The sequence below is a fragment of the Callospermophilus lateralis genome, chromosome 5 (assembly GCF_048772815.1).
Source record: "Callospermophilus lateralis isolate mCalLat2 chromosome 5, mCalLat2.hap1, whole genome shotgun sequence".
NCBI lineage: Eukaryota > Metazoa > Chordata > Mammalia > Rodentia > Sciuridae > Callospermophilus > Callospermophilus lateralis.
In genome coordinates, this window is record NC_135309.1 from 143,111,729 (window position 1) to 143,125,179 (window position 13,451).

The 13,451-nt window shown below is 42.3% G+C and overlaps 1 protein-coding gene across 4 annotated transcripts in view; it reads right to left on the minus strand.

Moving 5' to 3' along the window:
- Nucleotides 1–5,906: 5,906 nt before the first annotated feature.
- Mtmr12 (myotubularin related protein 12) overlaps nucleotides 5,907–13,451 on the minus strand; it is a 72,995-nt gene continuing 65,450 nt past the window's right edge. For 3 of the 4 annotated variants that reach the window (XM_076857344.1, XM_076857342.1, XM_076857343.1), the window contains 2 exons: nucleotides 12,801–12,962; nucleotides 5,908–8,967 (listed from right to left, as the gene is read on the minus strand). In XM_076857344.1, the coding sequence (XP_076713459.1) occupies nucleotides 8,398–8,967; nucleotides 12,801–12,962 (732 nt within the window). In that variant the 3' untranslated portion in view covers nucleotides 5,908–8,397. Of the gene's footprint in view, nucleotides 8,968–12,800; nucleotides 12,963–13,451 lie in introns of all 4 variants that reach the window. The other variant, XM_076857341.1, reaches the window with a different exon arrangement.

Consider the following 13,451-nt stretch of genomic DNA (forward strand, 5'->3'; position numbering starts at 1 on the left):
ATACTTTGGTGTCATTTCATGTTGCAGAGGCCTGGACTACGGGTGGGGGTGGTGACTCGTGTGCTGAGATAGGTTAGACTAAGCCACCAGGTGCTCTGTCTTTGGCAAGGATGCTGTCCTCCAGCTTGCCATGGAGAGAATGGTACCTGTCTTCCAAGGGACCCTACAGACTACAGCAGATGGTGCCCTCCCCATATCTCCGGCAGTCCCTACCCATGCCAACAGATTCCCAGAAACAGTCCGCAATCAGGCAGTGGGAAGGAGTTGATGTGTCAACACCTCAACTTCCTCATTTTCTAGTGGGACCACTCTGAGCTCTTCCACATGGTCTCTCGGAGAGTCCTGGGGTAGGGAGTGAGCCCCAGTTGCTCACTTGCTCATTCATGCATTCTGTATTTTCTTTCCTATCTCAATTCTCTGCTTTTTTACAGTACTGCCTGGGACCACTGCCCAAATAAAGGACTTGGACCCAAATCCATATCTCAGTCGGCTTCTGGAGGAATCTAAGACATATAGACCTTACACAATGAGCCCCAGAGTAGCAGCCTTGGTGGCCAGAGGCCATAGGTAGACTTCATGTAGCCCAGGGCTCCATACTGCTCCAAGGAATGAGAGGAGGACTCCATATATAACTATGATTGAATATCCAGGAACACTAATCATCACTGACTTTCCATTAAGTCTGACAGGATGTCAAAAATTATCCTAAGTCAGTTTGGCCACTCAGCTGTTGTGCCATTCTTGGGGCAAATACCAGTAACTTCTAGAAGTTAGAGGTAGGTGGGGCTGTTTCCTTCAGCAGGAGGTGCTTCCAACGAAAGCCAGCATTGGACCAAGTATTTCAAATGCATAAACACTTATTAACAGCACAGATCAGTTGTTATTTGTTGTTCCTAGAGTTTGGAGGAAGGCCCACTCTTTGTCCTCAGGCTTCCACACAATACCTTCTGAGAAAGCTTCACTCCTAAGACAGATGCAGAAAGACAGCAGGCTCATGAACTTTGGGTCAGAGGATGTGAAGTTCACTGGGCCAGTGAAGTTCATAGACCTTGTGCTCTGCTTCTAAGGCCTTGACATAGAGGGGTCTGATGGATTTGTATATCCCGTGGGTGTGAGGATAGGGCCTCTACATCTTTTTATAGCCAATCACATACCTCAAGTATGTACTCATTTCACCTTTGAAAGACAATTTTAGCATTCCATGTGCTGCCAAACAACCCGTCTGGGGTAGGTTTTGAAAACATCTGAAGTGCTTATGTAGACACCTTTGGAACTTGGATTCCTGTTTATAGTACTTCAAATGCTATTTCTGGGATGGAGGCCAATTTACACACACATGCACATACAGCTAAATTTTTTGAACATTTATGTCCTGATAGAACTGAAAAGAAACTTATCTTTAACTCTCTAGCCCTTCAGTAAAGTAGGCTGCACGAATAGTGCCATTTTAAGCAGGAGGAAACAGAGACAGGGATGTGGCAGAGGATCTGTGAGTTGCAAATCAGGGTCTCAGACTCAGGCAGTCAGAGAGTCCAGATCCTCAGCAATCAGACTATACAGCTTCTGATGGGGGCCAATGGGGGAGTCAGTGTGGAGAAATAAAAAAAAAAAAAATAGGACTTTCACTCTATTACAAAATTTGAGAATCTGAAAGAGAAAAAGATGAATACTCAATAATTAGTAGAAAGGTAGTAGTTCTCCTGTGAACCTGTAGATACGTACATGTCATCTGTGGGAGCAGTCCTATTCCTGCATTTAGGCTCTGCCCCCAAAGAAAGTTGGCCCAGACACTCTTCCCCAGCATTGAAATGAGGACCAAGATTCCAGCTTTAACCTGACTGTTGCCTTGAAAACAGAGGTGCTGCAGGAGTTTCATCCCATTTCATGAACTGGAAAGATTAGGAAGCTGGTTTGAGAAAAGATCACAAGGTCCTCTAACACTGGGATCCAAGTCCCTCTGACCTCAATCTTCACACACACGTGAAATTCTTCTTTCTGGCTTAAGTTTTTGCACCTTGGAATTTTAATAAATACATACATGGAAAGTTTTTGAACTAAGAAAATACATGTCTACTTTATGAAGATTCATTGACAGTTTATGTGCTACAAAGCAAGACAGAGGGGACCAGAAACAGAGAAAAGTGAGGACAATGATCCAGGAAACAGAAAATGATAATATAGAGATCCTGGGAATGAGGAGAAAAAAAGGCCTGGTGGAGGAAGGGGAACATAAATATTCTAGTTCTTCCTTCAAGATCTCAAATTACTATTTGAAATTTCTTTCTTCTTTCTCCAAGTTTCATTATATCCCCTGGGGGCCAGGTAACTTGATAAGAATAGAGTTTCTCTTTTCCCTTAAAAAAAAAAAAACAACAATATACTGCTTAGTGTGGTGATGCACATCTGAAGTCCCAGCAACTGGGGAGGCTGAGGCGGGAGGATCAAAAGTTTGAGGCTAGCCTCAGCCACTTAGTGAGACCCTCTCTCGAAATTAAAACAAAACAAACAAACGAAAAAAACTAAAAAGGGCTGGGAACATACCTCAGTGGTAGAGTGTCCCTAGGTTCAACCCCCAGTACCATACACACACACAAAATAGAACCAATACACTTCCATATACATTTCCCATGTTTATAATTATTGAAGAATTTAAACTTTTACCCAATATATTGTAAAAAGTTTCAAATGTATAAAGTTTTAAGATGTTTGTGTAAACACTGCACTGTCCTATTCCTACCTCCGGATTATCTCACTGACATTTCATTGTATTTGATTTATCAAGCATCCAGCAATGTCCATTCCTCCATCAACTTAATTTTAGTGCAAAATTTTGACAATACTACACTCAGTATCATTAAAGAGTTCAATATTTGCTTAGTTTTTTTTTCTTTCGTTATTTATTTATTTAGTGTATGGAACCCAGGATCTTAGGCACACTAGGCAAGCACTCTACCACTAAGCTACATCCTCACCTTATTTTTCTCTTGATGCAAAATTCAAATATAACAAAATACCCAAATCTTAAATGTACATTTTCTGGGTCTGGGTGTATGTTTGTGTGTGTGTATAACTGCATAACACAAATGCTTATCAAGATATAGACTGCTGTAGCTGAGTGTGGTAGCCTGTAATCCCAGCAGCTCAGGAGACTGAGACGGGAGGATTTCGAGTTCAAAGCCAGCCTCAGCAAAAGTGAGGTGCTAAGCAACTCAGTGAGATCTTGTCTCTAAATAAAATACAAAATAGGGCTGGGGATGTGTCTCAGTGGTTGAGTGCCCCTGGGTTTAATCCCCAGTACCAAAAAAAAAAAAAAAAAAGAAAAAAAAAGATATAAACTACTATTATCATTCCAAAACATTCCTTCCAGTCCTTTCCCATCCATCCCTACCCCTCTCTTTTTAGTTCTCTCCTTGCGGCTACTTTAACAGATCCCAATCAGGGTCCTCAGTCCAGGGATGCAATGTGGTCTATCTGCATTCTTTCCCTGCACAAGAAAGGCGTGCACTTGTGCCTTCCAGTGCTGAAGATGATTGAATACTGTACTCACCAGGCTTAAATCGCTTTGAAGAAGATAATTTGAAAAGTCCTCCATTTAGGATTTTGTAAAAAGATTCAGGGCCAGTATAGTTCTTCATAAAAGACAGCCAGAAAGCTTACTGTGTATTTTACATATTGTATCATCCCTCCTTAATTGACAAAGTCAGTGAAATAAAATTATGAAAACAAAACAAAACAAAACCCCCAAACCTGGGCCTGAACCACAAAATAAGCTGAGATGGCTGCTTTGTTTTTTAATTATTATTATTTTGAACTCCAGGGGCACTGTACCACTGAGCTATATCCCCACCCTTTTATATTCTTTGAGACAAGGTCTTACTAAGTTGCTGAGGCTAACCTTTTGATCCTCCTGCCTCAGTCTCCTCTGAGTAGTTGGGATATGGATGTATGCCGCCACACTCCATATGTCTGTTCTTTTTTGTTTGTTTTTTGGGTACTGGGGGTTGAATTCAGGGGCACACAACCACTGAGTCACATCCCCAGCCCTATTTTGTATTTTATTTAGAAATAGGGTTTCACTGAGTTGCTCAGTGCCTTGTCATTGCTGAGGCTGGCTTTGAACACGCAATCCTCCTGTCTCAGCCTCCTGAGCTGCTGGATTACAGGCATATGCCACTGCACCTGGTGATACATCTGTATTTAAAGACACAAAACTACCACTTGAGCAAATTACTTTCTTCTTCAGTATGTAAGTGACATTTAAAACATTTAGTTTGCATGACACATGCTGACCTGGTTATCCACCTCATGTGTAAGTGCTTGGACATATCCCTGGTTACACTGGAACTTGTGGCACAAACAAGGACTGCCTTTTTACTCCCACTCTAATATTTTTGGTGTAGGGTGTGTGCATGCATGTGTGCATGTACATGTCTGTGTATTGGGGAGGTTCTTAGAAAGGTACATGTCAGTTGGATGTCCTGGCCCATGCCTGTAATCCCAGCGCTTGGGAGGCTGAGGCAAGAGGATTCCAAGTTCAAAGCCAGCTTCAGCAATTTAGCGAGACTCTGTTTCAAAATAAAAAAGGAAAGGGTTGGGGATGTGATTAAAAGCCCCTGGGTTCAATCCCTAATATCAATAAACAAGCAAGCAAACAAACAAACAAACAAAGAAAAGAAAGGTATATGTCAGCATAATAAGGACATGTATCACTATAGGTCCCAGGTGCTTACCCTAATTTGTCTTGTCCCAGGGATGGCTTTATAAATATTTAGAGTCACAATGAGGCATAAGCATAACCCTGCAGCACAACTGTGTCTACAACCACTGGAGAGGGTTAGAAAGCAGACTAGTCGGGCTTCTCTGCTGCCAACAACCACTCAAAGTCAGGAGGTGACACGAAGACACAGGTGCCAATTCTCAACAGGAACCAACCCCGCTCCTGTTTCACACTGAATGGAAAATGTTCCCATCTTTACTCCCTCATTAAGGCCCCTATGCCCTCACCTGAAACCAAGAAATAAGCAAAATTAAGAACCAGAGACAACAGAGTCCACCTAAAGGCCAAGAGCTAACCAGATGCGGAGTGCAACACTAGAAAACACTAAGCTCTCGGGTCATAACCACTTGGAAATTTCATACAGATATCAGAGAACTGAAAAGTCTGCAAGGAGAGCTTGGATTCCAGGGAGGCTTCAAGGCTGGCTTTCTGGACCCAGAGGGGCCTGATCAGAGGGAAGGACAGTGTGGACAAGCAAAGAAGCAGCAAGCCTGCTGTGCAGGTAGGGAAGGTCAGAGAAACGAAACTTTTAAGACCAGACATGTCTCAATCTAATAAGTACTAAACAAAACTAATTAGATAAAACCCTACCCTCATAAATCATTTCACTGTGCTAGCTCATGGATCCCCTCTGGGAGGAAAAACAAAGCCTTTTCTGTCAGTTTTAAAGGAACCAGATCCCTTCCAGCAATACAACAATAGATTCTAAAGTCACATATCCCCGCAAAAGCAAAGAAACAGTGGTGTTTAATCTCAGGAGTTAAAAACTCTTTTTCTTTTAGTTACCCTATAAGACCTCCTAACCCGACTTTATTTTTCTTGATAGCATTTTATCACCACCTGGAATTTTAAATATCTGTTTAGTTACACATTCCCTATCACCAGTCAACTGCACATGCGTGCACTCATGCACAGGAACTCCTGCCTGCTCTTCAGGAGAGCACAGCCTTGAGATTGTCACAGATCTTAACGTCTGTGGTAGGGCCTGCCAGGACCCAGGACAGGCTTACCAACATTTCCTGAATGAATGAAAAAGATTTCTCCATGTGTTAGATCACACCAAATACGGCAGTGCTTGTAAATTGTGCTTTAATTTCTGCAATCAGATATGTATAAACTTTCACTGTGCATTCAGAAAATAAAAAGCACATTTATACAGATTTAGCCTAACAGCTTAGTCCCTAAAAAAAAAAAAAAAAAAAAAAAAAAAAAAACCAACTTTGACTTTCATTAAAGCTAGTTTATCTTCAGTGTAAAAACCTGGAGGTATAAACAAAGTTGAGACATTACATACAGTGAATTATTAATGTACAATTCCAAACTTGCACAGTGCAGCATTTTAAACAAAGTAAATGGTCTCATTTCAGCTTTTACTATTAAGCATGATCCACATCTAAACCTTGAATATAAATTTCACAATATATAAACCCACTGAGAATTCTGTAGACAAATACAAGTTATAGAAATTGATTTCAAATATAAATACATAAATCATCATGACCTTACATGTTATAACAGCTTGCTTGTCTACTTATTTTTCTATTGTAATTTTAAAAAATTATAGAAAAATATTTCGATGCACATTCAACTGCTATGACAAGGGCCATGACCTTGTGCCTTTAAACCATACTTCGTGGAGTATAAAGCATCATACCACGCATTTTTGGAATGAAAATTACTAAGACTGAATAGGTGACTATAAATATTCATGTTATAATATGGTAACAAAAATAGTTAGCTCCATAGTGTAGCTGGGAGGCAATGGTGCAGATAAGTGAGTGGAGGTTAGCGCTGGTTTAAAAAGGCCCACAGAACAAACGTGAAGGTAGCTAAGGAAATAATGTATTTTAAAAATCCCTACTGCAAGCCTAACACTGACCTCATTCACAAGACTTTTTTTTTGGGGTACTAGGGATTGAACCTAGTGGTGCTTTCCCACTGAGCCACATCCCCAGCCCTTTTTATTTTTTATTTTGAGACAGGGTCTCACTAAGTTGCTTAGGGCCTTGTTAAATTGTTGAGTCTGGCTTTGAACTTGAATCCTCCTGCCTCAGCCTCCCAAGTTGCTGGGATTACAGGTGTGCACCACCATGCTGGGCTCATTCACAAGACTCTTAAGGCAACCAAGACTGCATGTGTGTTTGGCCCCCAGATGAACAGATGTTGCCCTACCCTCCACCTGTCATCTTAACAGACCAACCTGGCTTGTGCATTAAGGTGAAATGGGCAAAATGATTGTATGTACAGAAAACGATTCAGTGCAAATTAGAAACTTCTCTTTATCAATAGTTTCAAATTTTCTTATTGCCCTTGAGCAACTGAAAGTTTTTTCTAAATATCTAACATTCAAATGGTAATCTATCCTGGAGAGCAAATATATATAAAAGGCAAACATTCAATTTAAAATATTCTAATGTAGGTTTTTTCATTCTTTTGTAGGATTTGACAGGGTTCCAGTGAGCATGAAAACACTGGTCCTTACAAAGTACGCTTTCCTCCATTAGAATATAGATCACTTAGACAGCAGACCCAAGGGGGCCAGGCATCGCTGAGTTTCTTTATGGCTTTTAAATCACTGAGGTATCATGTGATAATCATCACTTCTGACGTCATGCTTCACTGCTTTCCTATGAAAGCCACATTCAAAAGTGACCCAGCCAGCAGCCTGTGAAGGTAATATTGAAGTGGGGCAGGGGGGAGTAGATGAGGTGCTGCTGCAAAAAAATACAGTCACAGGTGCTCCAAACCCTTGGCATATGATTAGCAGAGGGTGAAACACACTGTGTAGACACTGAGACTCCAGAGGAACAGAAGTTCCTCTGCTCAAAGAGATTCTGCCAGGTCAGCTGATAGTTTGAGCAGCAAGACACTGGACTATGTGCACCAAGGTGGGCAGCGGGAAGGGACAGTGGCATGTGGCATGGAGCAGGCAAAGGAAAGACCTGGAGCTGTCAGCACAGGAAAGAGGGCGGGTAGCTGGCTAGCCACTCTCACATACAATGTGATACAGTCTATGACACATCCAGGAAGGTGGAATGGACACATCTGGGAAGGAAGGAGACCAGACTAAATGTCAGGATGAGTGACACACTGAATTGCTCAGCTTTTCTACAGAGAAGGAGACAACAGAAAGAAAAAATGCTATTGGTAAAGTCATGCCATATGACTTACTACTTTTATCTCAATCTTTCAACTCGTAAATACCACAAAAAACTGAACTTGCTCCTTACTGAGATGGGTTATAGAGAACCCATTCTCAATGGCTGGATAAATTATATTGGCACAGAAAGGACTGGAAGAAAGTATCATGTCCAAGCACATCCTATCAAAGTTCTTTGCAGGTTGTACGTGATGCTTAGACCTCAGAAAATGGCCACAAACCTATGATGGGTCAAGTAGGAATTTCTTCCAATTAGTAATACTAGAGATATGATTTTAATTGCATAGTCTTTTGTAACCATGAAAAAAAAAAAAAATAAGAACCCGATCTTTTCCTGAAGGCCCAAGTTTTCTCCAAGAGCGCCAGGCTAATGACCCTCCCAGCCTTAGCATAGGACCAGCCCAGGGATCAACTGTCCCATTCTCCCACAAGCCATTTTCACAATCATTGTGCACACAAGTCACACATCCCCTAGATCCACAAACTCATCTTCTCGTTTGGCCAGATCTTCTTCATCTTCCAAGGCTTTCCAGCCACTGGTGGGCAAGACCGGCTTAGAGGAATGTCGCTGGAGCAAAGCAAAAGGAAATAAAGAGGACAGGCGGGCAGGGTTCCTCAGCAGGCAGGGGACCTCTGCCTGGAGGGCCTCCTGGCTGTGGTGTCTCTCATCGATTTTCTCTTGTAAGCTCTGGACTTCCTCCATCATTTCCAAGAGTTTGCTCATCGTGGTCACTCTGCCACCACCTGGGATTTGGGCTTCTGGAATCCAGCGCAAGTAGCGCTGGGCCCAGACTTTGATTTCTGGCCCCTCTACATGAGGCAACAACAATCCATGGTAGTCAGTAGGCTTGCTATGCCAGCTGTCATAAAATTCTCGAAAGTTGTCTTGCAGCTCATCAGAAGAATTAATAAGTTTACTAATTCTCTTGCCCAGAAGGTTTTTAATTAAATGATCTGTCTCTTCCCTGAAAAATCCTCTTTTGGGAGATGACTTAGATTGGGTGAGTGGCAAAGAAAGTTGTCGTTGGTGCTTTGAGAGAAAACAAATAAAAATCTTTGGTTAACAAAAGAGGTAAGGTTACAGTTACTGTTATAAAAAAAAGACACAGCTCTGCTTTAACAAATATCAAGAGATATCAGAATTGTCATGTGAATGCATGCTCATTAAAATGCGGTAACATATAGAAAGAAAGAGTGAGTTCTTATTTATTCTCATGATGCAAACATCAGATGCACACTGTACTCTCTATAAAGGTACATATGGCAGCAATGCAGAAAGCATGCTGGGACAGCAAGTGGTACTTTCCATCCCCCACCCCCTGGAATAGGGGTACCAAAGGACACAAAGTACTTTTAAGGAATGGGTTTAAGATAGGTTAATGATTTAGGAGAGTTTAGGGGTGAAGACTAATCATTCTTTAAAGGGAAACAAAATGTTTCTTCTTTGAGAATATTGGGACTGTTAACTGCTACTATATTCTGAACACCTCCAAGGAAGCAGTATTGACAACCTGAAGATTCGATCATGTGGCTGCAGCAACTTGGTAGTTTATCAGGCATTTGGCTAGAATTCAAGCCTCAAATCATAAGGATTCTTTTGAACACAGAAAACAGGCAGACGGAAGCAAAGGAATTTTGCTAAGAGGAACTGACTAAGTTGGCCAGTTGTTCTTGTCTGACATCTACATAGAGTAGAAAATATGAGAGCATTTAAATGTTTTTCCTTCTTGATAATTCTCTCTACAGCCAAAGCAAGGCGTTATTTTTTGGGGTATGCTCTAAGAGGTAATAAAGATGGCTGAAGTAATCAGAAGGTTCCAGGAACTCTTCAGTGCCCAAGGGAGAAGGTAAAAACTGTCAGGAAAAGCTGTTTTGTTTTGTTTTTTTTTTTTCCCCTGTCTCTTTTGTTTCTAACATGTTCATTTAAATTAAGAATAGATAAAAAATTTACTTTCATCCTAGCTTTATAATCTAACATATTTTTGCCAGTGGGTCTTCCTTGTAAAAAAAATGATCATGGAGCAAAAATTTCCTTATGATAGAATATGGAATAACAATAAAAATATAAAGAAGAAAACAAAATTATCCACAATCCACAACTGACCAGATCAGAAATGACCAGGATTTTTGACTCTGCATCTGGAGATAGGACAGATAAAGGCCAGGAGTCTTTCTCTATAGTCATCAAGGTGAGTGAGGCAGGAAAGGGAGTTGGGGAATGTGGAGGAAACCTGTTACTGAGCACTTACTGCCTGCTCAACTCTGTGCTCACTGTTATATGCACTGACTTATCCAATTCTCAAAGTCACTATTATTGCTCCATTTTATAAAAGTAATCTGTCCAAAGCACCAACCACCGTAGTTTTAAACAAGCTTGGCTCCAGTCTGTGTTCTTAACTGAACTTACTTGGTCTTGGAAGCCCTCTCCTCTCAGCCTCCTCAGTGAGTGGCACATTCAAGATGTGCCTAAGGGGGAGGATACCACATGCCCAAAGCGTGGCTGAATACTGGAGTGAAGCTAAGACTACCTGCCTGAGTGAATCCTGCCCCTCATGAGGCAATTCACAGAGCAGTGCTTGATCCTTTACCCTTACAAGTTACTATGGAACTTCTCTGAGGCCAAGGTCCCAAGGTCCCTGTTGCCCAGCCCCAACTCTGCTTTAATCTAATAAAATGTCTAGCCCTTCAGTACCAATCTCTCCACCAACCTCTCTTGGAGGTGAGGGACACTTAGAAAAACTGGGTCTGAGGAGAGAAATTAAATCCATTCTTAGAAAGAGCTGTAGGCCAGGTGCAGTGGCGCACTCCTGTAACCCCAGTAGCTCAGAAGATTGAGACAGGAGGATTGCAAGTTCAAAGATAGTCTCAGAAAAAGCGAAGTGCTAAGCAACTCAGTGAGACTCTGTCTCTAAATAAAATACAAAATAGGGCTGGGGATGTGGCTCAGTAGTGGTACAATCCCAAGTGCCCCTCTCCCCCACAAAAAAAGATGGTGTTTCTGAGGATCCTTGCTCCAAGGGCATTCAGCAGTTCTAGCATCCCAGCCCAGCTCTCATGAGAAGCATGCAGGTAACCACCAGGGGGCACAACACATTGAAGGAAAGATGATTTTTATAGCCACCTTGTTCCTGGGTTTGTAGCAATTTTGGTCAAACTAACAGAAAAGTGGTTGAATCAGAAAAGGGAAGCAATCATCTAGGGCCTGAGGACAACCAAGAGGGTCAAGTGGTAGTTTTAAACTGCACAGCCAAAGACATTTTCTCTGAGTGCTGACTTTGGTTCATGTCCTAAGAACAGAACCAACTGAACTGCAGGCTTCCTGGAATCTCTCATGATCAGGCAGGACTGGAAGGATGGTCACAACAACTTGGATTTATCATTACTGCTATCCATCTCCTCTATGGCTCTACTGGCAAGAGATTCCAGGCCAGACAGAGTTGGAAGTGTGTGAGGATGGCCTAAGGCCTGAGCCTAAGCAACTCCATTTTTAAAACTCCAGTTTGAAACTCCAGTCTCATTAGGCACATCCAACAGATTCCTCCAGTATGGCCTCAGACAAGTTACTTCCCCTCACCCTGATAAACAGAGTGAAGCCTCTGGCAGGCTGTCCTTGCCTGATAAGAGAGAAAGGTGAGAAGATCAGGGTGGATACCACCAAACCAGATGTTTCTGACCCCAGGGTAAATTATGTAGTGGTAGCTGATAAGGATTGAAGGGGGGGTGTCAAAGCCCCAAAATTTAGTTTAAATAATGGAGCTAAAGAATAGGGATTCAGCCAGCCGAAACAAGGATGCACTAGAGCTGAAGAGCCTGATGAGAACCTGGACTGACATCCCATCACTTGTCATCATTTCCTGATCCCCTGCGTGATCCTCACTGCTCTCAAACTCTACTGCCTCATCTGGACCCTGGTGAGAGCTGCAACTTCTCCATACAACCCTTTCCTCAACCGGTCATCCATTCCACACCTGGAAAAGCCTACCTTGGTTCTGGACCTGATCAACGTGGTCTGAGTAAGTGTGCATCTGCTGGACGTAAAGCCTAAGGCTTGAGACTTCTGAACTTAGCATGCAGAGGGAATGTCTGTCATTAGCCTGTCATGATTAAGCATGTTTGCAGTGCTAAGAATTGTTTGCAGTGTCCTATTGCAGTGCCTAGCATTAAGAATTGTCTTTTCTTGATTAAGAACCTATAGAGTGGAATTGTACTGAGTAATTTGAGTGAATAAAGCATTGAAAGGGGCAAAAGCATGTGGACATTCTTTATTTCTCCCCTCGACTACATACGTCGCAATTTTGCCCCCTTGAGACAAAGTGCCATTTAAATAATTTACCAGTGAAGGAATTTTTGAGTAAAATAAAATCAGGAATGAATAACTGAAAGGAAACTAAAGCTTTGACATTGTGGTTGGGCAAAATCTAGTGTGGCACCTGTTTTCATAAATACTGCAACACAGCAAGGCCCATTGGTTTGTGTACTGTCCAGGGCCACTTTAGTACCATGACAGCAGAGGGTAGTTGCAACAGAAACCATATAGCCCTTGACAAAAAAACGTAGCCAGCTCCTGGTTTACAGCTACAGCTCATTACCATGTAATGCATGACTTACACTATACAATCAATGTTCCTTTTACCTTACTAGCTACCACAGACGTGGGATAAGAGGCATGATTCCACACAGCATGACTAAGGGAATAGCATCCTCAGTGGCCTGCAGCAAACAGCCACTTCTCATCAGGCCAAAGACTACCTGCTAAAAGCAAAGGATTCACGTAGTGGGCCCTAAGGACTTGACCACCACACATCTTGATCCTTTACCCTTACATACAGGGAAATGAAGGGGATTTAGATGTGAACATCTTACTTTAAAACGCATTCCTTTCCGTTGGCCTTTGTCCAGTTTTGACTTTTCCACATAGAGAGGGTTTTTGAGCAACATCTGGGCTTTGGGTTCAAACTGTACAGACCAATCCCACACGGTGAGCAGATTCAAAGGCTTGCTTTGTGTATCTGGGCTTTCTCTACCCTGCCAAAACAAGCACAGGTCACCATGGCTTCCAGGAGGACTGAGGAAAGAAAGCATGCATTCTCAGAAACAGGCACCAGGAAGGGGGCTCCACCCTGCTCCAAGGCTGAATGTTCAGGGCACTTCATTTTCCACAGCCCAGGCTATCAGTGCTTACTCACTAAAAGCTCTAGGTGGGGGAGGAAGGTGCGGAGCACACTTCTTTGGGAGGGACCACATATCCCTCTGGGCTGGACACTTTACCAACATCCTTGTAAGATAGCTACTATTTTCCTAATTTTTTATTTGAGGAAACTGAGGCTCAGAAAACTGAAGTGAACTGCCTGAGATCACAAAGCTAGTGAGTCCCAAGAAACTCAGATTTGATTACTCCTACTTCACTATGGGATTTGGTAGCACAATTTCAAACAAACCCTGAGGCCAGAAGGCTGCCTGGAGGCAACTGATTTGTTTAGCACAGCTTCAAGAGTGACTCAAGGGCTTTAAGAA